The sequence below is a fragment of the Micropterus dolomieu genome, linkage group LG03, assembly GCF_021292245.1.
Source record: "Micropterus dolomieu isolate WLL.071019.BEF.003 ecotype Adirondacks linkage group LG03, ASM2129224v1, whole genome shotgun sequence".
NCBI classification, from domain to species: Eukaryota; Metazoa; Chordata; class Actinopteri; order Centrarchiformes; family Centrarchidae; genus Micropterus; species Micropterus dolomieu.
In genome coordinates this window covers 24,241,424-24,266,668 of record NC_060152.1, presented here as the reverse complement: position 1 = coordinate 24,266,668, position 25,245 = coordinate 24,241,424, and the positions used below count along the sequence as shown (strand labels likewise).

The following is a 25,245-nucleotide window of genomic DNA, read 5'->3' as shown; positions in this document are numbered from 1 at the left end:
TGCGCTCCATCCACCAGGACAAGATCCTGTCCCTGAGACAACAGACCCAGTTCCTATGGGAGGCTTACTTCAACTCTGTAGAGAAGATAGTACTGACCACACTGGAGGTACACACGCATACACATACACAAGTTCATGTCACTGCTGCAGTTGCAAAATTTTTCACTGGTCTGAAAACAACAAAAGAAACCAACAATACATGCTTGCACACAAGCATAAATATACAAATATGGTGTAAATCCATTGATCAATTTGGGCTGCAACTAACTATTATTTTCATTAACAATCAATTGATTGATTACTTGTTAGATCCAGAAATTTTGGTAAAATGTTGATTAGTTTTTCCCAAAGCCCAAGGCATCATCCTCAAATGTCTTTTTTTCCCCCCACAACCTAAATATATTCAGTTTATTGTCATAGAGGAGGAAAGAAACTAGAAAATATTCAAATTTCATAATCTGAAATCAGAATTTGGACGTTTTTACTTGTTTTCAAAACGATTCATTGATTATTAAAATAGTAACTGGCTTTGTACTCACAAGCCTGCAAGTGCAGACTGTGTTGTTGCAGACATAATACCCGCAATGAAACTGCTCCAGACTCGACTGAAAACCAAGAGGGATGATATATATTGTTAAACACTGCTGTCATGTTTTAAAGCTGTTTCTTGCCGTGGCTTGGCTATCAATCACGTCAGTAGTTTGTTCCTGTCAGATTCCATTTATCTGTATTCTTCCTGGTGTGTAGCGGGCTACCATACTGCTCTTGGGCTAGAATTACAAACAAGGAAAGATGATAGCAGGGAGGAATGAAATGTAAAAGGGAGCAAGATAGAGAAACAGACGGGATTTGTGAGGCTGGCTGTGAGTAAGAAAAGGTTTTTCAATGCACTCAAAGTCGATTTGTTCATCCCCAAATTAATCAGCCACTTTCAGCAGTGGTCAGAATGGCAGGTAGAGAAAATAAATGTGTCTGATGCTTATTTTGTAATTTTTCAGTTTAATTCAACAAACTAATTTTCAGTTGTGTTGCACGTAAGCCGTAGTGCCGCCTGCACTTTATACCATTAGTTGCTGTCCTCAGATAGTGTTACAGAGGCCGTGTCCCAAGAGGTTGAAGTCAGGGCGCTAGAAAGCAGAGCTGGGATTTCTGTGTCAGCAGGGTAAATTACAGCCCCAAGAAGCTGATCTTCGATCTGTTTACACTCTTCAGTATCTTAAACGGGGTTCCAACACATACCATAGTACAAGACTTGTAAGAGGTCTGTGTTTTGGCTTCCAATTCAGTCCATTAGTGAGCTCCTGTTTGCAAGGGAATCTGGATGTTTTATTGTAAACAAGGTAAAGCTGCACCTTAAGAATCAGTTTATTACCACAATATCCTACAAAAAAAGGGATTACTTTGTTCTGTAGCTGCTCCATAGCTCCTGAGAATGCTTAATATTTTATTAAGGTATCCTCTCACTGTGTGTAAGAGTCTTGTAAGAGCTTTGGTGGAGTGGGAAACCTACGATGCTTTGGACCTGTAATGCTGACTCATGCATTGTATGTGATATAGGTCTAAACAAACACACTGGTAAACTGATTATATTCTGACTTTCATACTATTTCAAACATATAACCTCATAACTTGAATGATAGACATTTTGATTACCCATTATTAAAATGCTAATTGTGATGATGCGAGTATTGTGGCTTAATGCTTGAAGTACAGACATTTTTGGCTGTAAAATGGAAGCCGAAGGAGCTGATCAAACTCTTTTGTAACTGCTTGTGTTTCCCCCAATTCTCAGAGATGAGAGGCCAAGGGTGATTTTTATTATTCCATGCTTGCCACCCAAGCCAAACCAGATTAATGAAATGAGATGAAAGTCTTGTCAATTTCAATCGAGTTTGTTTCTTCTTTAGATGGACATTATATCTAGGTCCAAAAGAAATTAAAGTGAATTCATTTGTTTTCAGCTCATGCAACTTGCAAAGCAGCTGCTGCTTTTTTGCCTTAGGTTGTATGCAGACTTGCCTTACATAGCGAGATTCAGCTGCTTGAAAAGAACACACATTACACCTGACACAGTCTAAGAGGAAAGCTGTATTTGATGAATGTTTCCTCATTCATTTCATTTCAGGAATTAAATGTTTCTCCTCTTAGAAAGATATTTGGGTATTATATACTTTTGGCTTTCCGATTAATACTTGAGTTAGTTACTGTTAGTAATATTCCATATTCAGTGGTCAGTGATAGCAGTAATCCAACAGACTAATAAACACCTATAATTCTATATATAAAAAATATCAAGGTGTTCAAAACTGATTCTCTGCAACCAAAAATAAGCTGTCCATGAAAACTAAATCAAAGGATAATTGCATAACAGCATAATTAAAACTACCTGTTTGTAGTCTGCAGGTTTTTTCTTTTATTTGAAGTGACTCGTTATTGCAGTTGTTAATTTGAGAAGTGCCAGAGGATGTCTGTCTGCACTCAGCATATAAGGCTGGCTTCATTATTGCCTAAAATCCACATGAACAGGGAAGATCTTGGCTCAAAGCTAATTTCCTTACTGACATCTTACTGACAATTCACAGTAGTTGTACAAATACTCTATCTTAGTCTTGTGAAATGTTTTTTTTTTTTTGTCACACAAGAACAAGGAATATTGTGGGCATTTGATTAATATTTACCAATTGCAATCAGTTGGCCACTTTACAGAAAGAATGAATTTGGATCTCCTCCTCCTCCTCCTCCTCCTCCTCCTCCTCCTCCTCCCCTGTTTATGCAGATCATCCAGGATCGGGTACTGCAGCACACCTCAAGGAGTAACCTCATGTGGAACAGTCTGCCTGGAGGCCTGTTCACCCTGCCTCAGTACTCTACATACCTGGGAGACTTCCCCTTCTACCACGCTAAGCTGGGTCAGTAGATCATTCATGCACATGCTAAAAACCACATTAACGGCACACCCTAAAGAGTGATTGATTTTCATTTACGACACAGCACAGGAACAGCTGGTGCGTGGCAGCTGTTGAATACTAGTAAACGAATATGTGAATCAGTGACAAGGTTTGCAGCATATTTTTATTAATTCATGATTTGTCACAGAGAAGCTCACCAATTAGACCTGCCATGTTGTATTTGTGCTTGGTTAATTGGCTGGATATGCGGCTTGTTGTTGACATTGGGATTTGGTTAACTGGCACCTTTTTTCCTTTACAGGCCTAATTAGACCTTTTCAGTTACACAGTATGCCAAGTAAACAGCTTGAAGTAAACAAGCACAAACTAAGAAATGTTCAAAGCTGTCAAAGAGGTATTACTCAAATTCTGTTTTGTGCAACTCATGACCGTAAAGATAGTTATGGCAGTATTGGCCAAAACTATGCTGATACTACTTATAGAACATATAACTGTAAGATTAGTGCAGTTCCATGGTCAAGTGATGGTACTACATACCTAGTACTACATACCTACGGTGTGTGAGTGAACGTGGTTTCAGGAGATCATTCTTGTGACGGATTTGAATTGCTTCTTTTCTTCTTACCTTTGATGTGTCCTGGCTGTTTTCAGGTGTTAAGCCATTCTCCAAGTTTACAGCGATCATCCATGTGGTGACCCCGCTGGTGTCCCAGTCCCAGCCAGTCATGAAGCTGCTTTTGGCTGTTGCCAAATCCCAGTACTGTGCTCAGGTATTTCAAAAACCCAACACACAGATTGACCCAATCCTCAGGAGTTAATACCATATGCTGATGTGAGAAGATGATCCATGGAACTACAATATCATGGAGCAAATTATTCGAATTATAAAAATGTTTAAAAAATTAAAAAACTGTTTTTAAATTCAGTGAAACAAAAAGCCAACTAGGCAATGCTGCTTTGGTGGAGAAAGGTCTGTTGGTCTCTATGCTGTTGTCAATTCTCAGGTTTATCACGTCACTAAGGTGCCGGTGTTGGCTTGAAACTGCTTTTTAACTTCAGTATTTTATTCATGCTGGAGATGAAGGGAGGATGTCTAAATAATTTCCAAACCTTCCTGCCACAGCAGATCCACCCTAACACTCCTCTCTCTACAGATACTAGTATACTAATACGACTTGTGCACACTGTAGGAAATATAAGAAAGCGTTACCTGAGGAACCATTAATCGACTGCTTTTCAGCTGTCACACATCAAAATTGCACATAACTAAGTAAAAGGTGAATTCTTATGTCTCAGGTATATTGGATGGAACAGTGGTTTTCATGTGTAAATCATGTATTTTTTCAATGGATACTGTTCTGTGTTACCCATTATTCAGGCATTTTGCAAATTTATCACAAATGTGTTTTCCTTGATTAAATAACTGTATGGCTTGCATGAAAGTGTCAGCACATTTAGCCCCTGTCTACACGAACACGGGTATTTTCATAACTGTGACCTTTTCTACGCGGTTCGGCCATTCGTACACACGGAAACGCAGTATCAGGTCACTGAAACTAAACATTTTTGAAAACCTCTGCCAGCGTGAGGATTTTCAGAAAAACCGGTTGCAGTGTTGTCATGTGGACAGTAAAACCGGGGGTTTTGCCTTGCGACGTCAGACGTCACGTTATCCACTGCCTGCTTTGTTTATAGTTTTATCCGGCTCTGGTTGGCCAATGTGGCTTTACGGTTAGGGTCATTTCGCCGGCAGGTGGTTTGGCATGCTCTTGAAAGCGCTTGATAGCGTGTGTTTGCGTTTTCATGTGGATGGAGATTTTTCTTTAAACGAAGGAGGAAAAACTCCGGTTATAAAAATACCTGTGTCTGTGTGGACTAGGCCTTAGTTTTAGCATTTACAGTGATACCTAATGTTGCTGTCACTTAATGTAGGTGATGTGACAGTTTGGAAAATAGATCTGCAGGAGCATGAGGAGGTTGGTGTCTTCCACATAAATCGGGAGTTAATTAAAAAGTAGGGCTTTGAATTGAAACAACACTGGATTGTGGGTATTTGATCTGTACATATATTGCTAAGTCAGGGATCAGACGTACATACATGGGTATGCTGATGAATATGAACATGCTGTTTTCAGAATGATGACTAAGCTTTACCTGTTTCCCCACATGTGCAGGTGATAGTTCTGTGGAATTGTGACAAGCCTCTTCCTGCCAAGCACCGCTGGCCTGCCACTTCAGTCCCTGTCATTGTTATAGAAGGCGAAAGAAAGGTAAAAAAAACAACAACCTCAGTCCCTTACAATTCTCATTAGGCAATGTTACTGCAGCTTTTTCACATTCGGCACTGGTGGCCTTTAATTTATTTAATATATCTTTAAATAAGCTTTAATTTTATACCAACAACCCTCCTACCTTAATATGGATGACTGCTCAGCTAAACCTACTGTATACTGTTTATTAAATATAGTTTAAAAGCATACTGATGAGGTCCCAAACATATTACAAGTAGACAAAGGACATAAAGGACTTGAATTTTAAGCACAGTTAAAAAATCAACAGTATTTGCCAGCTATAAAAGAAGTTTGTCAATACTGTAAATGAATTTTCAAAGCAGCATGAGAACTAGTTTCCGAAAAGCTGCAGAATTATTTAATATGTCAGGGATGTGACTGGTAGGAGCTCGGCAGGGATCCTAAGTCAACGTATGTCCTTTTTCATCTTGTTTGTGTTAGTTAGCCTAGGCCCTGTAGGTTTACTGGAAATGTGGCTAACAAGGTCATTGCTGTCAGGGACAGGAACCCTCACATTAAATTTTGATAAATAACTGGCATTTTATATCAGTGTGCGCATATTACTAAAATTGGAAACCACTTTATAAGCACTTGTTATACAGAGTTGTTTGCATAGGTACATGCCAAAATGCAGAGGTTGCAAGGCTCATCAGGGAGGGAAACGCACTCAGCTGCTTGTATATTTCTATCTACATCAGTGAAATACTATATTTCACTGATGTGCTGATTGCTGACATAACATGCTGTTATGCGTGTTATGTCAGCTTGTATATTTGTCTGGCTCTGCTGTTAATGCGGCAAGATGAAACAACTCAGTAGCACAAACGGATAGGAAGAAACTGGTAGTGCTGCTTGGGCCCTGTTTATCTGCCGATTGTTGTTGTTGAGCTGCATGGTAAAACTATTCACTCTCGTGTGTTCCATGCCAGGAGATAAGCAGTCGTTTTCTGCCCTACGACACCATCCCCACCGATGCTGTTCTCAGTCTGGATGAGGACACCGTGCTCTCCACCACAGAGGTCAGACTAGCAGGAAACTACAGCAAACACTTATAGGATATATTTTTATTCAAGAGTACTTGCTGCAGAAGTTTTTGTTAATAGTTATATAATCACTATGATGCATCTTTTGGATACAATTTTAGGGAAATGTCTGCTCCTAGTTCCTAGGCCTCATGTCTCCCCACCCTCTTTTTTTTCCCTCCTTGTTTCTCCCTGATTTCTGCACAGGTGGACTTTGCCTTCACAGTGTGGCAGAGTTTTCCAGACCGCATTGTTGGCTACCCAGCCCGCAGCCACTTCTGGGACAGTAACAAGGAGCGGTGGGGCTACACCTCCAAGTGGACCAACGACTACTCCATGGTGCTGACCGGGGCTGCCATCTATCACAAGTACTGACACGCTACTGATTTCCACCCCTCGCTTTTATATTTTACTCCTCTCCATTTAGTTCAGTACTAACACACTTAACTCTCTCTTTCATGCCCCCCCATAGATACTACCACTATTTGTACACCACCTACCTTCCAGCCAGTCTGAAGACCATGGTTGACCAAATGTCAAACTGCGAGGACATTCTGATGAATTTTCTGGTGTCCTCTGTCTCTAAACTACCACCCATTAAGGTCACCCAGAAGAAACAATACAAGGAGACCATGATGGGACAGGTGAGGTGGAACATTTATCCTGTAAAGTTCACGTTATTTTAAGATTAGATTATTGAGCACATAGTGGGGAAGTTTACTCTTTACAACAGCTCACACATAACAGATAAGAAAATACACATTAAATAAAAATAGAATAGAAAAATACAAGATACAATATAAAAAGAATAATAAGAGTTATATGTTCATGATAACATTTCACAGGTCGCAGCAGGAGACAGTAGCACAGTGTAGAAATAAATGTAATTGCAGAGGGCAAAATATACACAGCAGTATAACATTATAGTTTAGATTTTATGCCTGAAGGTACTTTGTTGGAGATTTTTGTTGATTTGTACAGTATATTATTATAAAGGGGCAATACCCATGTTTTTCCTTATTATTGTAGATGCAGACACCTTTAGACGCATAGTGCTTATTAAACCCTCATAGTGTTAAAACAGAACATCAGTCATTAGTAAATTTGAATTAAGAATTGTTTTCTTGCAAAATGGCCTTCAGTATGAAAATACTCATGAATAATTACAATAGGCTTTGAAAGGTCAGAGTAATCTGCGATGCATTATTCATTGTGTTGTTCTCTCTCTCTTCCTTGTACTGCCTGTATCTTCCCCCCCCCCCCCCCCCCCCCCCCCCCCCCCCCCCCCCCCCCCCCCCTCCTATCACCACCTCCCACCTCCAGAGCTCACGGGCATCTCGCTGGGCTGACCCGGACCATTTTGCCCAGCGTCAGACCTGCATGAACAAGTTTGCCAGCTGGTTTGGCACCATGCCCCTGGTCCATTCTCAGATGAGGCTGGACCCAGTGCTATTCAAAGACCAGGTGTCCATACTGCGGAAGAAGTACAGGGACATCGAGAGGCTATAACCCTCCAGAGCCCCTTCCCCTTCTCTCTGGACACAACAAAGACAGAGCGAGGGGGGGTGGAAACGTAGAGAGACGAAAGGCCTTTCCATGACTGCATGGATGGATCGACTGGGAACAAGGGGAGAGGAGGAAAAGGAACTAGAACAGATGTGGAGGACGCCACATACATTGGTCTCCTTCGTTTCTCCTTTCTACCCTTTCTCTTATGTGTAATGGGTTAATGCTGAGCACACAGACCACACTACATAAACTATGACTACCACCAACTGAAGGACACCTGAGGACTTTAAAACCGCTAGACTTTGAACTGAAGTTGTCAAAGTCATGGAGCTTGGAAATCATAGCTTGCTGCTTCAGTGTCCAAACAGCGGCAAACTACTCCCAACTCCAACCCGCTCAAAAAGAGTGTTCTACTCTGTACAGGTTACTGAAAGATTTTTTGCTGACAGAATATTGTTTGATAATTATGACTATGAAGAGGATAACACTATTTTGGATTGTGTTTGGCTATTTTTTTTATACAGTGAATGAATGGCCAGCTCTACTCTCTCTGTATTGTCTTAATTCAAACCAATAGCAGGGTGGGTGAAGAGAGGAATGATGAGCCCTTCGACCACAGAACTGAGTTATGATCATTAATCTGATATTCACAGTGCCTCAAATTTATCCAATGGCGCAAGATCTCTCTGCTTTCTAGTTGTTTTTTTATGATTTTCTTTATAATTGATGGGTTAATGGATCTTGTAGTAAATTCTTCAGGTCAGCATTCACATGTAGTCCTCGATGAAGTATAATGAAAATTGATTTTTAATTGACAAATTACAGTAAATTGTCATTATGTGTCATTCTGAACATGTCTTCCTGCTAAAACTACAACAGTCTTACGCAACTAGCTAAATTTTACTAAATTTGCTATGTGAGAATACATATCCACAGGAACTAATAAGAAATGCAGACAAAATTCAATGGACTTCTCTATTTTCTCTTTAGTAAGAAGTCTTCTTCATGCCTCTTTTTTCATTCGTAAAGACTTATATGACAAGCTAGAATTGGTACTTGAATATCTGCTGGCCTGAAGAACAATAGAGAATCATAAGAGATGCCTTGGTTAAGGGAGACAGTGCTTGCCAATTGAGCCAACCACTGGTCTGTTTTGAAACAGTAACCGCTGTGAAGACTAGGGAATGGATCTTTTTGGGCTTAGTTAGCAAGGGATATTTATATACGGTTATTGTCTCTATGCCATAGACCCAATTTCATTTTGTCCAGTGACAAGTTTGGCACCAGCCCAAGCTCGGCTAAAACTGCTTTTAGCTAGGAGCATTGGTGCAGTCAGAGTTGGCTTCATGCTAAATAGACAACTGTATTTTTCCCATTGCAATGAACAAATATTCTCTCATGTCAATTGTGTGTGTTACTTTTAAAAGGCGTAGGGAAGAAATAAGCACATTTTGGGGAGATGTGCTTTAAGAAGTCAGTATATTTGCTGAATACCACTTTGTATCTGATAATCACAGATTTAAACAGCCATTCATCTCTGAGTCATTCAAACTGGTAGTGTGCTTTCGTGCTTGGGCCACATTCAAGAGTCCAAATGTAAAACCAGGATGTTCAAGTATGTTCCGTAATTCATTATGTCTCAGACAACACCTTGATCAGTTTCTGTATGTTAGTCTTCTCGATCTGAGACACCTCATTTGCTGCAAATCTGTACATTGAAAGCCAAGTGTCGGTGTAAGATGAAATTGGGTTTTTGGGGATCAGTAGGCTAATAGACAAATTGAAATATTCATTTCTAAATGTTTGGTTCCATTAAAAGAATCGCTTCATTTTATTTCTGCCCTGATATGTCATATCAGGTTATCTGAAAATGTTAATGAATCTGGAATATGTACCTGTGTTTGTAAATAACTGCACCACATCATCAACTATCTGTCCATGGAGTATCCCTGTAAAGCCAGCAACATTTCTATAGAAACCTAACCACACCTGCCCTGACAATGATAAATGATCATTTTGGTAAGCTTCACTGTTCTGTACCCTTCACCCCAATATGTGCCAATAGATCAGATATGGTTTTTTTTAAAATATTTTTTCATCTGATATGAAGAATGCCATGCATTCCCGTGTTTATTTGGTTCATTAAACATATTTGCTGTCTGTATAAGAAAGTAAAGGAGGTAATGAGTGTATGTATATGAGCAGAGATGCAATGCTGCATGGTATTTTTCACTTTTGAGAATGTGCTATCAGCTTGACAGCAAACAGTCCTAGTATCCTATTAAACACAGTGCTATCAAGACAACAAGTGAATATGGTCGTAAACAGAATCACATTTCAGAAATGAACTTGGTGCAATATTTAGGATGACATTTTCTCTGTTTTCGTCTCTTTTCTTCCTTCCTTATGTTTCAGAGGGCAGGGGGGTTATATTGATGTGCCTTCAGAAGAAATACACTTTTTCCCCATCTGCCTTGTGCAAGAGATGGATCCCTGTTTTGATTTCATAGGTAATTTTTGTTTTCTTTATCAATACCCAGTAACGCATAATGGCTCCCTAAATTATTTTGTTTAACACTGGATGCTACTAAGACTTATCACCATACATCTGATACTGACATTCATGCCTTTTACTGTTTTTTATTTTTTTTTATACTGCCTTGTATTATTATACTTGAGATGGCCCAATAAAGAGCCACTCTTCCAGGTTGTCACAAGTATAATAATACATGTAACACACACAATTCTCACATACGCAGTATTTATAAGACGGGATTTAGCCTCGACTGAATCTCTGCCTGCTTCCTTCACTCTCCTCCGTAACTGCAGACCTAATTTTATAGAGATTAAAATGGAAAGATAGAGGAAGAATCACAATTTTGTAAAAGAATTTTATAAAAACAAAACAAAAAAATCAATAAATGAAATGTTTGATATAAATTGACTGTCTATTGTGTGTGTTTTTTGTCTGATCACTGAAATATCCTTTCAAAATGTCTTGGTATGTCATTACATATTTAAAATCTACATACATTAGTTCCTTTTTCCCCATGTCACCTTGTCATCCCTCTTCCACTCTGACCTGCTGGCGACCCACTTTCTGGCTTCCCAAACATATTTAGCATGTCGGGTTTATGCGCTGCGCCCACTGAGGGAGAGCCAAACTAAATAATACCTTTAGCTTCCTCCTTGTGCGTGTGTGAACCTCATCCTATGCCAAGAAACTGCTGTGTTTACATAAATCTGTGTCAGGATGATTGGTTTAGACACGCTGCATAAATAACAGCATCTATCCAGGATGATCCCATGGTGCATGAGAGCTGCCAACTCAGCTGGAGCAACAGCTACAGGAAAGATTTCAACCCCCAAAACGCACACACAGGCACCGAACTGGGCAAAACTCTTAAAGCAAAAAGATGTGCAGTGTGTGTGTAAGAGCTGGACTGGAGCCTACACAGGATAAATTATCTTCTGACACGCCAAAAGGAAAACCATTTGGACAGTCACACTCAGACCACATCCACTCTGTAAGATGTGAGAGACCCAGATGTGTAGATGCTTTGTTTCATGGAGTGAGTGGGAATAAGGGATTTTCGATAAAGCAAGGAGTGAAACCTTGCTGCACTTCAATGCCTCATTTTAATGGTATGCGAATCAGTTCAGCATCTCCCGCTGATGAGATGTGTATCTGCGGTGGAGATGGATCTCAGCATGCGTGTAGTCGGGGTTCTTCCCTACTGTTAGATAATGTTAAATACTGTGACTCAAGGCCAAGTTTGACAAATGGTCTTCCGTTGCTGTCAGCTTTCCACCAGATGTTACTGCAGCCTGTTTCAAATATGAAAGAGATTCTCTAATGTTGCGTTTGGTCTCACTGATTTCTATGGATTTGTAGTCTTGTTGCCTTGGTGTGTGAGTAGTGATGTCATCATGGTGGCGTCTCTGTTTGATTTCACTTTATTTTGAACATTGCAGCTAGAAACACGTCATTGTTTTTGTCACCAGATGTTCCCCTATGTCCCTGGAACTGTATTTAGGAGAATAAATGTCTTTCTTCTCTGTTACAACTCCTTACTGCTAGTGTTAATGTATCATGAGGATTATCATGGGGATAAGATTGATTAATATCTGAGAATATATACCAATAAATACCAAAGAACTAAGGATAAAAGGTAAAAAAATATATAACTTGAAGGCAGAATTTGAAGACTGCATTTGCAGTGACAGTACAACTGAATGTCATACAGCGCCTCAAAGAAAAGCAGTTTGGTTACAGAAGAGCAGAAGGGGCTCCCTGTGGCGACATAATTGAATACATTAAGATTAGGCACATTATAGCGCTATTAGGCAGAAAGAATTCATTTCACAGGATTAAAGAAATCTAGTTCTTCAATCAGCATTTGTCTAGATAAAAATCTGCCGCTACTTTTAGCCCCCCGTCACCTTTGTGTTTGTGCGTGCGTGTAAGAATGTTGCAGTAAATCCAAAGCATGATGTCTTATTTCCCACAGCTGTGCAGATAATAACATACTTCTCTTTTGGAAGGTAGAGATAAACAGATGTTCAGGATGTGCCTCACACCGTGTGTATACGTCAGCAAAGTAGCTCATCTAAGCAGGGAGGCATCAGCAAAGAAGCGGTTGGTTTCTCTAAGACTGTCTAAGACGTAAATGTCACATGATAACAGACAGTAATCAGCTTTCTGGATAAAATGATCTTGTTTAACAGATGGCAGTCCAAAATTGTGTCACCACCCAGATATCGCTGTGCAGCATTGTGTTAAAATTGTGTTATACAGCAATTGTTGGGTTTGTTGCAGAAGGCACTCGCTACACTGTATACCCAAATAATACTCAAAATATTTGTGGAAACTGATTACCTCAAACTTTTATAGTAGTGGTAATGATATTTTTGAGTAAATCTTAACTTAAATATAATACATTTTTGAAAACCATTTCATTTCCGCATACTAAATTACACTGATTCACTGATGCTTATTAAAATTAAATTCCATTAATTCTATTTAATAATTGTGCACAACTTACACTCTGAGAGAGTATTGTTCTAGACTCAAATACTAATGGAAACTCACTCAACAAAATAACTAATAGTCAATTTGAAATTTACAAAATGCCCATTTTCAGATAGTAGTCCTGAAAAATACGAATACAACTCCATTATTACATTTCAAGTTCTCTTTATTAGTATCAAAACCTTAAACATCATCTTCATTTCTACATCAACATTAGGCACATCTTGCATTAAGCTGAATCGACAAAGTAATTGACTGCTTGATCACATAATTAACCAGCAACAATTTTGATAATCAATTTGTTTTCATTCTTTTTTGCAATAATGTTGAACATTGTCTATTTCCAGATTCTTAATGAGATTTTTTGGTGTTAAGTGGTAATAACTTGAATCTTGAGCTGAATAAAATTTGATGTGTTCTCCCAGCGTGTTCTCGTGATTGGACGCCCAGTGTTTCAGGATGCTGGTGGTGAACTGGCCCTCAGGGTGACAGAGACGACTCAGGACCATCTTCGCCATCTCCTCACTGGGCCTGGAACACAGACAGAGATGTTAACAGGGACCCAGGAGTCTTTAAGACGAGTGTCCAGGTGTTTTCCTGTCGTACTTCTCTCTGGAGCAGCAGCAGCAGACAGGACAAGGCCTCCGGGTGTTCTAGGAACACAAAGACAAAGGAGTCAGACAACTGATCCGACTGGAGGACAGGGACACCTGGACACCACTCACCTTTATATTTAATGTGCTGCAGGATGGGGGCAGGACTGCTCTCCTAGTCTAGAGACTAAACTGTGGACACATGAAGAAGATGCGAGGACAGGTGGACACATGAAGAAGAAGACGCCGTGAGGACAGGTGAACACAGGTGGAAGACGTGAGGACAGGTGTCCTCTGAGAGTGTCTCACTGAGGAGGTTGAGCACAGAGTCCTTCCTGAACATCATCACATGACACATCAGCTCCTGCAGCTGCAACACAGAGAGACCTGCTTACAGAACACAACCTGGATCCGAACCAGACTAAACGTTCTGCAGAGGTGAGTCCTGATAAGCTGTTACCTGTGTGGAGTCGAGGACAGCTATGATCATGTTGAGTAGCTAAACGCTCCGCAGCATCTCATCTGGGAACTGAACCAAGATGGAAACATTCAGATCTGGATCTGTGTGTCAGTGTAGATTGAGGTGGTGAGGTAGCAGAGCAGCCAGACGTCCTGCTCCTGACACGCCTTTATGCTTTTAATATTTTAAATACAGCTAAATGCTGTTTCTAGAGCATCAACGTTAATGTTTACATCATAATACTGAGTGATGTTTAGAAAGATTAAAAACTCAGTCTGTATCATTCGTCCTCCCCTCTGCTGTTATTCCCTGCCTGCACGTAATATTACCTGGTAGAAGGAGTGGCTGGTTTGTCTCAGCCATTTTAATGGTGCAGACAGACAGCTTTCTATTTAGCTTGTTTTTAACATTTGGGTAACTGCCAAGTTAACATTAGCTGTGCTAGTAAATAACATAGCCTACAGGATGACAGACTGAGGACAGAGATGATTTCCCTTACAGACAGGTGTGTTGATAAAGTATTGTCTTTTTACTCGGGAAGGTTTTGTTGCACATACTTACAGTAGGCTTAATGAGCTTAGGTGTGACAACTGGAGTAGTTTGGAGCGAACTTAACTTCCCAGAGAGCAGCAGAGGCTGCAGCCTGATGATGAACAGTCCTGGGCCCGTTTAATAAGGTGCCATCATTAGAAACATTAGCTTTCTTATCCATCGCCTCTCAAGATAAATCAGATTAGACAGGACCCACTAGTCTCGATAGCACCTTATTGATTTTCGGGTTTTGGAACCGTGTCCTTTTAAAACTGGGTCTCGATCCCCATCCTGTCTCAGCACTAGCCAAACTGACAAGCATGATAGCCGTTAGTCAGCGCGCCAGTTAAATAAGTTCACCAACTAGCCCTGAGTCATCACCGAGATCCTGGTCGGGCCTATAAACTAATGCAGTAACTGTTTGTACCAAACTCCATTTAATTTAGAGAACACACTCACACTCTAGCATTGGACGATGTCAACAATGAATCACTGGGATGGACGATGACGTTGATAGGCTACGTAATTAACAAGCTGGCATGCGGTGCACCTGCTGCCATGAAAAAGAAATTAAGAGTTCTGTTTCTTTTCTGTGACTTTGTAAAACATAACCTACTGCTTATGGAGAAACTCAGGGGAGCAGACAGGGAGCGAGAGAGGCGGGGAAAGCCGGTGTTTGCAGTGAGAGACCAGAGGTAAAGTTGTGTGAGTGAGTGCAGGGAGAAGTCAAGGCAGGTGCAAAGCAGGTACATTTAGAAACAATAATAAAAATAATGTCCACGGGGATAAAACATGCTTTCACAGGGTGTAAAATGTAAAAAATTTCCAATAAAGAAATATGCAATTCCACATAATCTTGGAAGATTGTTGTTACCGCATCTGTGATCAACAAGGACATTAAGATTTTGAATAAACTATAACCCAAAAGCTAAACTTGCTAAATGAGTCTATATAAAGTAATGACCATACTTATTGGTTGTGGGGCAGTGGATAAGACACATGCCTTTGGTGTGAGAGACCTGCGTTTCAACTGTGACACATGCATCAATGTGTTCCTGAGCAAGACACTTAACTCCTAGTTGTTCCAGAGGCGCGCCACCTTTAACATATATAACGTTAGCAATTGTAAGTTGCTTTATTGTTAGTCGCTAAACTAGCCAACATGACACACTTTTAAAAGGGCTGTGAAGGTAAATCAGTAAGGTAACACAAATAGGCAGTTACTTATTCATGCACACTAATTTGCTACGTCATTGTAGGAATGCCCGCGAATTGTTCGGCAGGGATATCTACAGTACATCAAGCTAAAGTTAGCTTGTTTAATGTTAGCAAACCCCTCACAGTGGACTCTGACATTTTAACTGATAGATGGAAAATTCCAAATATTACAACAAAATTACTCTTCCACGATGACAATGTTAACGTTACCTCTTGCCAACACGGTCTAGTTTGACATTTACTAGTAAGTTAGATAACTTTAGCTTCTCAATTTAATGGCACATTTAAGCTAGCCATCAACTCAGACACATTAGACCTTTGGAAATTTTGTTTAAATATGATATGAAAACCCCTCCAGTTGGGAGATTTTCAAGTCAGATCAGTTTGGACTGTGTAATTATTATGTTTGTATGATAAGCATTTAATATGTTTATATTTATCTTATATCTGTTGTAATCTGTTTTAATAGATCTGTCCTCTCAAGTGAACCTGAGCGCTGAGACCTGAGAGTTTCCATCCACATTTCGGTAAGATATATCCTGAAATAGTGTTGATGCATGGATGAATGTTTCATTTTATCAGCGGTGAACCTAATAAACCCCTCAGCCCAGACAAAATTTGCCTCATCTGAAGTGGCAGTAATATGTATTTGTAAAGGAATATTTTTCCACTGTGGTAATGAAAGTTGGTGAGGAATGTTCAGTTTTTATTTAAATTTAATATTATTTGTTTATTTTATAAACTCTGCCTATATCACATGTTTGTGAGAAGTGTTTACATGGCCTTTATTTTGTAAACCAATCAAAAGTTGGTGTTCATATATTGTATGCCCATGAAGGACTAGAGAGTGTTGCTGAAGGAATTTCATTATGCCCATAATCACCTGACTTGCGAAAGCAGCTCTGATATTGGTAAGTCAGATAAATTGTAAAAATCAGCATTTGCAGCATTTCATGATGTTCTTGTTGACTGGGCTAATGGAAAATCTTTATATTGTTTGTTATATTTGCTCTGGTAGGATCAAACAGAGTATTGAGTGGCACTACAGCTATCCAAGGTATGTTATCAATTTGCACATTTCTGCATCAATTGCTGGCTTGCTAATCAGCCATACTGAGGATATAAAAAATACTACATTGCTAGAGCTGGAACCATCAACATTTCACAGTGGATGACATTTTAACATGAAAGAAGATATTTTAGCCCTGATTTGAAACGTAGGGGGAATATTGTACTGTTTTAGAAAAGTGCATTAGTCCAGCTGTGACTGTGAGATTTTTATAATGAAAATGTATATTTAGCAATTTAAAATTCTCATAGATTTCTTTCAGAAATGATTGGCAGTGATCAAAAGCCGAGAAAACTGTAGATCTATTATAGCATTAAGTGTAAACATTTTTCACTGTAGGCTCTGTTAAAGACTGTTATAAACTTATGATGAGATGGTTGAATGACTGAAGTATCTGACTGAAATTCTGTCTTAACCCTGTTCAGACCAAGAATGGCACTGAAAAAACACAAGTATCTGTGTTGGTGTGGGAATGTTGCTTCAGATAGAAGCTAAATGATGAAATTTTATAAAATTAGTATAGTGTAAAATATATATGATCGGCTAACTCAATTCTTCACCACATAATCTTTCAGTTTGATGCAGTAAAACTTAAGTTAGGTTAAAGAAATTTGCAGGATGACCCTGCATTTTCTTTTCTTGTCCATTTCTCAGGTAAAAACAAGTTGGAAACCATTAATCTGCATACATTTATGTGTTTGCAGGTGTTTACTGAGTTCATTGCTTTACAAATGTTGAACCTATGCAACCAATTCTACTGCGAGCTTGAGAGATACACACCACAATCAATTGCCCTGTTGCTGTAGCAACAATGTTGATCACATAATGGTCAGTCAATACAGATTGGGACCTCTGTACTATAATAGTGAAATTTGATTATGATATTGTCTTGTGATGACAAGGAGGATAGAGCCATCTACTTTCAATTGTCATTTCTCATTTGCATTTATTTTTGTAAGTTTTCCGGTACATGATCACTTTAAAAGTCATTTACAAGCTTATTTTGAAATCATTGGGCTGCCCTGAACACTTAACCCAAGACAGAAAATCTTCAATTTCGCTCAGATTTTATATGCTGAGCATGACTTTTTATTTTTCTATCTGTCCAAGAGACCAACTCCATCCATGATTGATCACCATACAGACAGTTGCAGAGACACAAACAGAGAGAGATGTACTATAAGCCTTCTCCACAAGCAGCTCACCTGTGGTTGTTACCACAGAATCGTGGGTGAAAAAGTTCAAATTGCAGCCTGTATGTGTCTGTCGCTGTATGATACAGCAAGAAAGAAACTGAAAAGGGTGGTGCAAGCTGGTGTGTGTGCAGCGTTGTGCGGAACAGAACTGTGGGTGCTTGTGCGAATCTCCACATCCCACAATTTAAAACTGAATACCAACCCAATGACTAAATAGTTGAATATTTGGCTGCAGCCCTATTGCACTGGCTTCCAAATCTCTTCTATTGTCATATTTAAGGTTATAGTTAGCTTCTATTTCTCACTCATTGTTTGAGTCAATGTGTGTAAATTTGACTCGTCTTTCAGTAGTTGCAATTGGATGGATTTGTTGTTATTGCTATCAATATTATTATTATTTTAGAATTACATTGGTAGAACTGCTACACTTTATGGCTTGATGTGCTGTAAAAATATTTGTATGATCATAATTATTTTGATTGTCAATCTGGGAACATCACGAGGTACACATGAGATGCCATTCGACCCTCCGTGGCCTCCCATTGAACCTGCTAGCGGATGACTGACGTCTTCAAAACATGCAATGTAAGTACTCAGTGTACTGTAGAGAAATGTCAATATCAACGACAAGTAATATGAAATGTAATGTAATGAAATCTACTACGGGAAACCAACTCAAATACCTCTTCCAGCAACTGACAGGTTTAAAGAGATGAAAGGATAGGTTTGTGTTTTTTTGTAGTCTATATCAAAACAATGCTAATATATGATGTGTACAGTGAAAAGGTTAATGTTGGCTATTAGCATCCCCTTCATAGGCATAGCCAAATTGTTAGAAATTAGGGACAAATCCACTCTTCTCCTTTCATGAAAAAATGTTTCCCAAACCTCCCAAGACCTGGGCTTTGATTCTGTGTGTATTTATATTAGTAGCATTGCCTTTGAACAGGGTGTACTTTTAGAAAAAAAATGAGTATGTGTACCCAATGTGTAACAAAGAAGAAACAGACATCAGAACATGGCTGGCAAGTGACCCTAGAGGGCACAGGCATGTGCCCACTAATGAGGACAATAGGTCTAAGTTGAGCAGAATGAAGTATATGGTGCATGGATCTCAAACCCTAATTACCAGACCAAGCCTACCAAGTCCTGCCATAAGGCTCCAGCCTCCTCTCCTTGCTCCCAGAAAGGAGTGGCTCCACCCACCAACAACGAGGAGGAGAACACCTCCAGCAGCGCCTCGGTACATAACCCAACCTTCAACTGCTCCTCTGTGAGGAAAACCTGAATCTGCGTTTTGTTCTTTGATTGGTCCGTTTCAAAACTAAAATGATTAAATGAAAAAATATTTAATGTGTCTGATTTGTGAAAGCGGGAAGCAGCTTTGTGTCTTCACCAAGCAGGAACCTCCAGGTTTGAAAAGTGAAGCCTCAAACCCAAGGGCATCACTTTGTGCTGAAAGGTGGTGGGGACATTTAAGGGCTCATATGATGGGTGGAATGAAACACGCGAGAAAGCACATTATTGGAGTCTCCAGAACAAGACAACAAGATACTCCAATGCTATTTAGAAGAAATAATCATTGAAAAAATAGGCAATTGAAGTGGGGGGTCCTCCCCCATAAGATTTTGAGCATTAAACTCTTGATTTCCTGCATTCTAGAGACATTTTCTGCACCAATTTTTGGTGGAAATATATATGAAGGGAAACAATTCATTATATAAAAATATTATTGAATATAATGCAGTAATCAGCAGCTTGTTTTTTTAGCCTAAGTTACTTTTTTTGGACAAGGCAGATCTGTTTCTTGTATTTGATGCTTTCCTATTGTGCAATTTGTATTTGCTATTTAACATTTCTTGTTGCCAGCTAATTTTCAGAAAACTTTTAGCAAATGTTTTCAAAAAGTGGTGGGGACATGTCCCTAGCATCCCCAGTGTAAATGACATCTATGCTCAAACCTGCATTCTCTCTAACAGCCAGCAATGGGGCGACTCCACTGGATCGTATAGAAGTCTTTGAGAAAACGTGACTACTTCTCAGCTGATCAGTAAACACTTTCCTAATGATTTTATGGTCTCAGTCGCTAGTCTTCTTCAACACAGCATGATGTTAATTTAGTAAATTATGGTCCCATTTAGAGGAAAATAGACCAGAAAGCAGGGGAGGCTTTAGGGCATGGCTACCTTGTGATAGACAAGTTGCAATGTGACCCAAATATGGTACCCCATGGATGTTCAGTCTGTTTTCAGGATGGAGCTGAACACCACTTTCAGTTGGACAGGTAGGGTGGAATAAAATATAGCTGGTCATTACTTTCTATAAATTGAACTAAGACTTTCTGTTAGCTTCCTGCTTAGCTTCCAGTCTGAAGGGGAAAGGTTTGTTAACCTGCTTCACTTCTCCAGCCGTTTGGGAACAGACTTTTGTTGGTCTGGAGAAGCTAAAACATTTATTACCAGACACACCGACACCATACTTTTACTGCCAGAATATTTTCCTCCTCTGAGATTCACTGTCACTTTCTATCTGCAACAACACTGTGAGACCTCCAGATTAAAGGAGCTGCTCTGATAACAGCACCTATCAGGTAGATGTCCTGCAGGGTTTCCGCGTAAGGCCTTAAAATGTCTTAAGTAGACTTATTTAGCAAGTTTAGCTTTTGGGGTGTAATTTATTCCAAATCTGCTCTAGATTTTCCTACTTATTCACAGATGTGGTAATAACAATGTTCCAAAATTATGTGGAATTGCATATTTCTTTATTGGAAAACATAATTTTGTTGGGGGAGGACCCCCAATCCCCCACACAAAAATACCATCTTAATTTTTTACATTATACCGCCCTGTGAAAGCATGTTTTAATGCCCATGGACATTATTTCTATTATTATTTGTAAATATACCTGCTTTGTGCCTGCCTCGACTTCTCCCTGCACTCACTCACACACACCTTTACTTCTGGTCTCTCACTGCAAACACACTGGCTTTCCCTGTTTCTCTCTGTCTCCCTGTCTGCTCCCCTGATTTTATCCATCAGTATTAGGTTATGTTTTATAAAGTCACCGAAAACACACAGAACTCTCTTTTTTCATCGTCCAATGCCAATTTTGTAGACATCACTCAACCCTAATTTGAATACATTGATTTACTCTGCAAGTAATTTTGTGACTGCATTTCCTTTGTGCGTTTCTTTTTTTTAAGTCGTTATATAGGTCTTAAATTTCATTCATAATGGTCTTAAAAAGGTCTTAAATTTGACCAGGTGAAACCTGCAGAAACCCTGATATTGTTCCATTACCTCGTCTACCTGACTAAAAAATTTGCATAGTGTGGGATTTCTTATTTTAAACAATCTTTATTAGCTATCTTTATTTTCCATAAAACTCCACATTTAAAGCTCCCTTTTAAAAGTGCTGCTGATGGAATAAAATTATGCGTAGTCACTTTTCCCACAAAACACAGTAAAGTAAGTAGTAAAAGGAAATTTTATTTAGCTCAAGATTCAAGTTATTACCACTTAACACCAAAAAATCTCATTAAGAATCTGGAAATACAGAATGTTCAACATTATTGCAAAAAAGAACGAAAACAAATTGATTATCAAAATTCCATCCATCCATCCATCCACCGTCGCGGGGGGCTGGAGCCAATCCCAGTTAGCATCGGGCGAAAGGCAGGGTACACCCTGGACAGGTCGCCAGTCCATCGCAGGGCCACGCATAGACAAACAAACACTCACATTCACACCTAAGGACAATTTTTAGAGACACCAATTAACCTAGCCTGCATGTCTTTGGATGGTGGGAAGAAGCCGTAGCACCTGGAGAGAATCCATGTGGACACGGGGAGAACATGCAAACTCCTCTCAGAAAGGCTGGGGCAACCGGGGTTTGAACCCACAACCTTCTTGTTGTGAGGTGAGAATCAGAATCAGAATCAGAAGGAGCCTTATTGCCAAGTAGTGTTTTACACATACAAGGAATTTACTGTGGTGATAAGGTGCTAAACGTAGACAAACATACAGTCAACATAAATAAATGTAGAAATATATAAATATGGAATGGAATAACAACGTTGCAGATATATACATGTGCATTATTCTGGGTCTGTGCCGTGCAGAAGTAACGCAACGGAAGAGAATATTGTGTACATATAAATATATAAACTGACAACATAAAAATATACAACAACAAAGATCAACAATCAACAACAAATATGTGCGACGTGCCAGGTCTGTGCCCGACACGAGATGAAACAGTATTTACATGTGCAGAGACATTTGTATCATTTGCAAGGGGGGAGTATCAGTAGGGGACCCGGGCCTTGTTAATGAGGCTAGTTGCAGACGGGAAGAAGCTGTTTTTGTGGCGAGAGGTTTTGGTCCTGATGGACCGCAGCCTCCTGCCAGAGGGGAGAGTCTGAAACAGTTTGTGTCCGGGGTGGGAGGAGTCAGCTGCAATCTTTCCTGCTCGCCTCAGAGTCCTCGAGGAGTACAGGTCCAGAAGAGAAGGAAGATTGCAGCCAATCACCTTCTCTGCAGAGTGAATGATACGCAGCCTGCCCTTGTGCCTGGCAGTGGCAGCAGCGTACCAGATGGTGATGGAGGAGGTGAGTATGGACTCAATGATGGCAGTGTAGAAGTGCAACATCATTGTCTTTGGCAGGCTTCTTCAGCTGCCGCAGGAAGTGCATCCTCTACTGGGCCTTTTTGATGATGGAGGTGATGTTCAGTTCCCACTTGAGGTCCTGGGAGATGATGGTGCCCAGGAAGCGGAAGGAGTCCACAGTGGTGACTGGGGAGTCACACAGGATGGTGGGGGAGGGTGGGGCTGGGCTCTTTCTGAAGTCCACGACCATTTCCACGGTCTTCAGAGCATTGAGCTCCAGACTGTTCTGGCTGCACCAGGTCACCAGATGGTCAATCTCCCACCTATAGGCGGACTCATCCCCACCAGAGATGCGCCCAATGAGGGTGGTGTCGTCCGCAAACTTCAGGAGCTTGACAGACTGGTGACTGGAGGTGCAGCTGTTGGTGTACAGGCAGAAGAGAAGGGGGGAAAGGACAAAGCCCTGAGGGGAACCGGTGCTGAGGGTCCTGAAATCAGAGACATGTTTTCCCAGCTTCACGTGCTGCTTCCTGTCCATCAGGATGTCAGTGATCCACCTGCAGGTGGAGTCAGGCCCGTTCAGCTGAGAGAGCTTGTCCTGCAGCAGGGCTGGGATGATGGTGTTAAAAGCAGAGCTGAAATCCACAAACAGGATCCTGGCGTGGGTTCCTGGGGAGTCCAGGTGCTGCAGGATGTAGTGAAGGGCCATGTTTACTGCATCATCTACAGACATGTTGGCTCTGTAGGTGAACTGCAGGGGATCCAGGAGTGGCTCTGTGATGGATTTTAGGTGGGACAACACAAGGCGTTCAGTGCTAACCACTGCACCACCGCGCCGCCCATTATCAAAATTGTTGCTGGTTAATTATCTGATCAAGCATTAAATTACTTTGTCTATTCAGCTTTATGCAAGATGTGCCTTATTTTGTGTCTGTTAAATGTAGAAATGATGTTTAAGGTTTTGATACTAATAAAGGGAACTTGAATTGTAATAATGGAGTTGTATTCGTATTATTCAGGACTACTATCTGAAAATGGGCATTTTGTTCATTTCAAGTTGACTAGTTGTAATTTTGTTGAGTGAGTTTCCATTAGTATTTGACTCTAGCACAATACATTTTTTGAGTAAATTTCCCTCGGAGTGTAAGTTGTGCACAATTACATTTACTGAGTAAAGAATAAGTGGAATTTAATTTTAATAAGCATCAGTGAATCTGTAATTTAGTATGTGGAAATTAAATGTTTTTTAAAAATGTATTATATTTAAGTTAAGTTTTGCTCGAAAATATTATTACCACTACTTAAGTTTGATTAAATATTATCATGAATCCGTGATGCAACACACTGACACTTACATCTGCAAGAGCTCAATTGTGCAATGGTGTTTGGTAATTTGGTCAATCAATAATAATTAATTTAATCTCGCAAAGAGCATGTTTGTGCAAATGATGAAATGTGGATGAAAATGATGATTGGATTGGTTCTGGAGCATACATTTCAATTGGCTACCTTTAGGGAATTACTTCATCACTTAAGTGTAATAAACACCCACTGCCTGTGTTATTACCATGTGATTGCGATGCATTATCACGTAGCTCAACTTTACCTTGTTTTCCATCTGTGCTGTCACCGCAGATATCCAGCTAGCCGTGGATTGTATGAGATTGAAAATGATTTAATAAATCAATTCTCAAACCATGCTGATAATAAGAATGACATTTAACATTGTGGTTAGGGGGCCACCTTAGTTGTCTACCAGCCATCCAAATAAAGTGACATGGAGCCCTGCTGCTAGAAAATCATAAACATGCTCAGCTGGCAGCAGTTCCACTGCAACAGATGCTGTAGCCTATGAGACAAATCCGCTTTACTGCATACCAATTTTTCAATTTGATTGTAGATGAGTCAGTCACTCAGTTAGGCATGTTCCTTCTCATCTCTGTATCTAATATGTTGTTTAGAAATGTTTTTTTTGTTGTCTGTCTGAACGTCCTGTTCCCTAGTGAGTGTTCTATTCAGAGGACTGAATGTGTTTGGTATAGGCTGTGGTGAAGTCAGTGTTTCATCCTCATATGTAAATATTGTGTAACTTATTCAGTTTTTCTCATGTGCTTTCGTTGATGAATTAATCCATTAAACATCAATTTAATTTGTCATTACTAGGCCTTTCTGACAGCAGATATTTTGGCTTATAAATGCAGGAAAGCACATACACTGTACCCAGAAATGTTGACAATGGCTCTGTTTGATTTAACTGTAAGCCATGCCAGTATGACAGCATGCTCAATAGCAGGGCCCTGCAAGACCCCTAAATGTAACGCAGCAATTCATGCAATTAATTGCACCTGGAGACCACAGCTTGTTTTAGGTCACACACTTGATGTACAGGGTGACAGTCATGATAGGTCTGGGTCATAACCAGTGTTACAACATGGGATTTTGTTGTTTTCAAAAGATTAGGGGCCAGATGGGACAGTTGGAAGCAGAGCAGTCAGACAATCACATCCACAAAAACACAATGCCATGAGTGCACAGACTCACTACTTCACTGTATTGGACATTGGTTAACATCAGTGAGCAGTGTAACCCTAACAAAAACAACATGAACATTGTACAACAACAATGCAATATTAATGATAATAATAATAAATGTACATAACATAACCGTATTTATTCATACCGTATTTTCGTGATCAGATATATTTATTTATTATACAAGCACCTTCCATGTCCCTGGTAAGCACTGTGCCACAGCGCCCCCTATCCCCACTTGGGGCTCACGGCGGGCTGTCTGTCAGTGTCGGCCT

The 25,245-nt window shown here is 40.0% G+C and overlaps 1 protein-coding gene and 2 long non-coding RNA genes across 8 annotated transcripts in view; 2 read left to right on the top strand and 1 right to left on the bottom strand.

Moving 5' to 3' along the window:
* LOC123968334 (exostosin-1a) overlaps positions 1 to 10,671 on the top strand; it is a 41,130-nt gene extending 30,459 nt beyond the window's left edge. Inside the window, exons 5-11 of the mRNA XM_046045035.1 lie at positions 2,777 to 2,909; positions 3,561 to 3,679; positions 5,084 to 5,179; positions 6,130 to 6,219; positions 6,430 to 6,590; positions 6,695 to 6,866; positions 7,546 to 10,671. Of these exons, the coding sequence (XP_045900991.1) occupies positions 2,777 to 2,909; positions 3,561 to 3,679; positions 5,084 to 5,179; positions 6,130 to 6,219; positions 6,430 to 6,590; positions 6,695 to 6,866; positions 7,546 to 7,731 (957 nt within the window). The 3' untranslated portion in view covers positions 7,732 to 10,671. The remainder of the gene's footprint in view (positions 1 to 2,776; positions 2,910 to 3,560; positions 3,680 to 5,083; positions 5,180 to 6,129; positions 6,220 to 6,429; positions 6,591 to 6,694; positions 6,867 to 7,545) is intronic.
* Positions 10,672 to 12,946: 2,275 nt separating this feature from the next.
* Positions 12,947 to 14,841, bottom strand: LOC123967692. 3 transcript variants are annotated; one of them, XR_006824325.1, is made up of 5 exons: positions 14,807 to 14,841; positions 13,817 to 13,885; positions 13,489 to 13,726; positions 13,370 to 13,416; positions 12,947 to 13,294 (listed from the first exon to the last, which is right to left on the bottom strand). It is a non-coding gene; the product is annotated as an uncharacterized LOC123967692 (long non-coding RNA). The 3 variants fall into 3 exon arrangements; XR_006824324.1 differs by lacking the exon at positions 14,807 to 14,841 and adding an exon at positions 14,378 to 14,763; XR_006824323.1 differs by lacking the exon at positions 14,807 to 14,841 and having other exon boundaries at positions 13,817 to 14,763.
* On the top strand, positions 14,734 to 19,516 carry LOC123967691. Of its 4 annotated transcripts, none has more exons than XR_006824322.1 (5): positions 15,682 to 15,809; positions 16,035 to 16,092; positions 16,404 to 16,476; positions 16,584 to 16,622; positions 17,339 to 19,516. It is a non-coding gene; the product is annotated as an uncharacterized LOC123967691 (long non-coding RNA). The 4 variants fall into 4 exon arrangements; XR_006824321.1 differs by having other exon boundaries at positions 16,584 to 18,415; positions 19,017 to 19,516; XR_006824320.1 differs by lacking the exon at positions 15,682 to 15,809 and adding an exon at positions 14,734 to 15,042 and having other exon boundaries at positions 16,584 to 19,516.
* Positions 19,517 to 25,245: the final 5,729 nt, after the last annotated feature.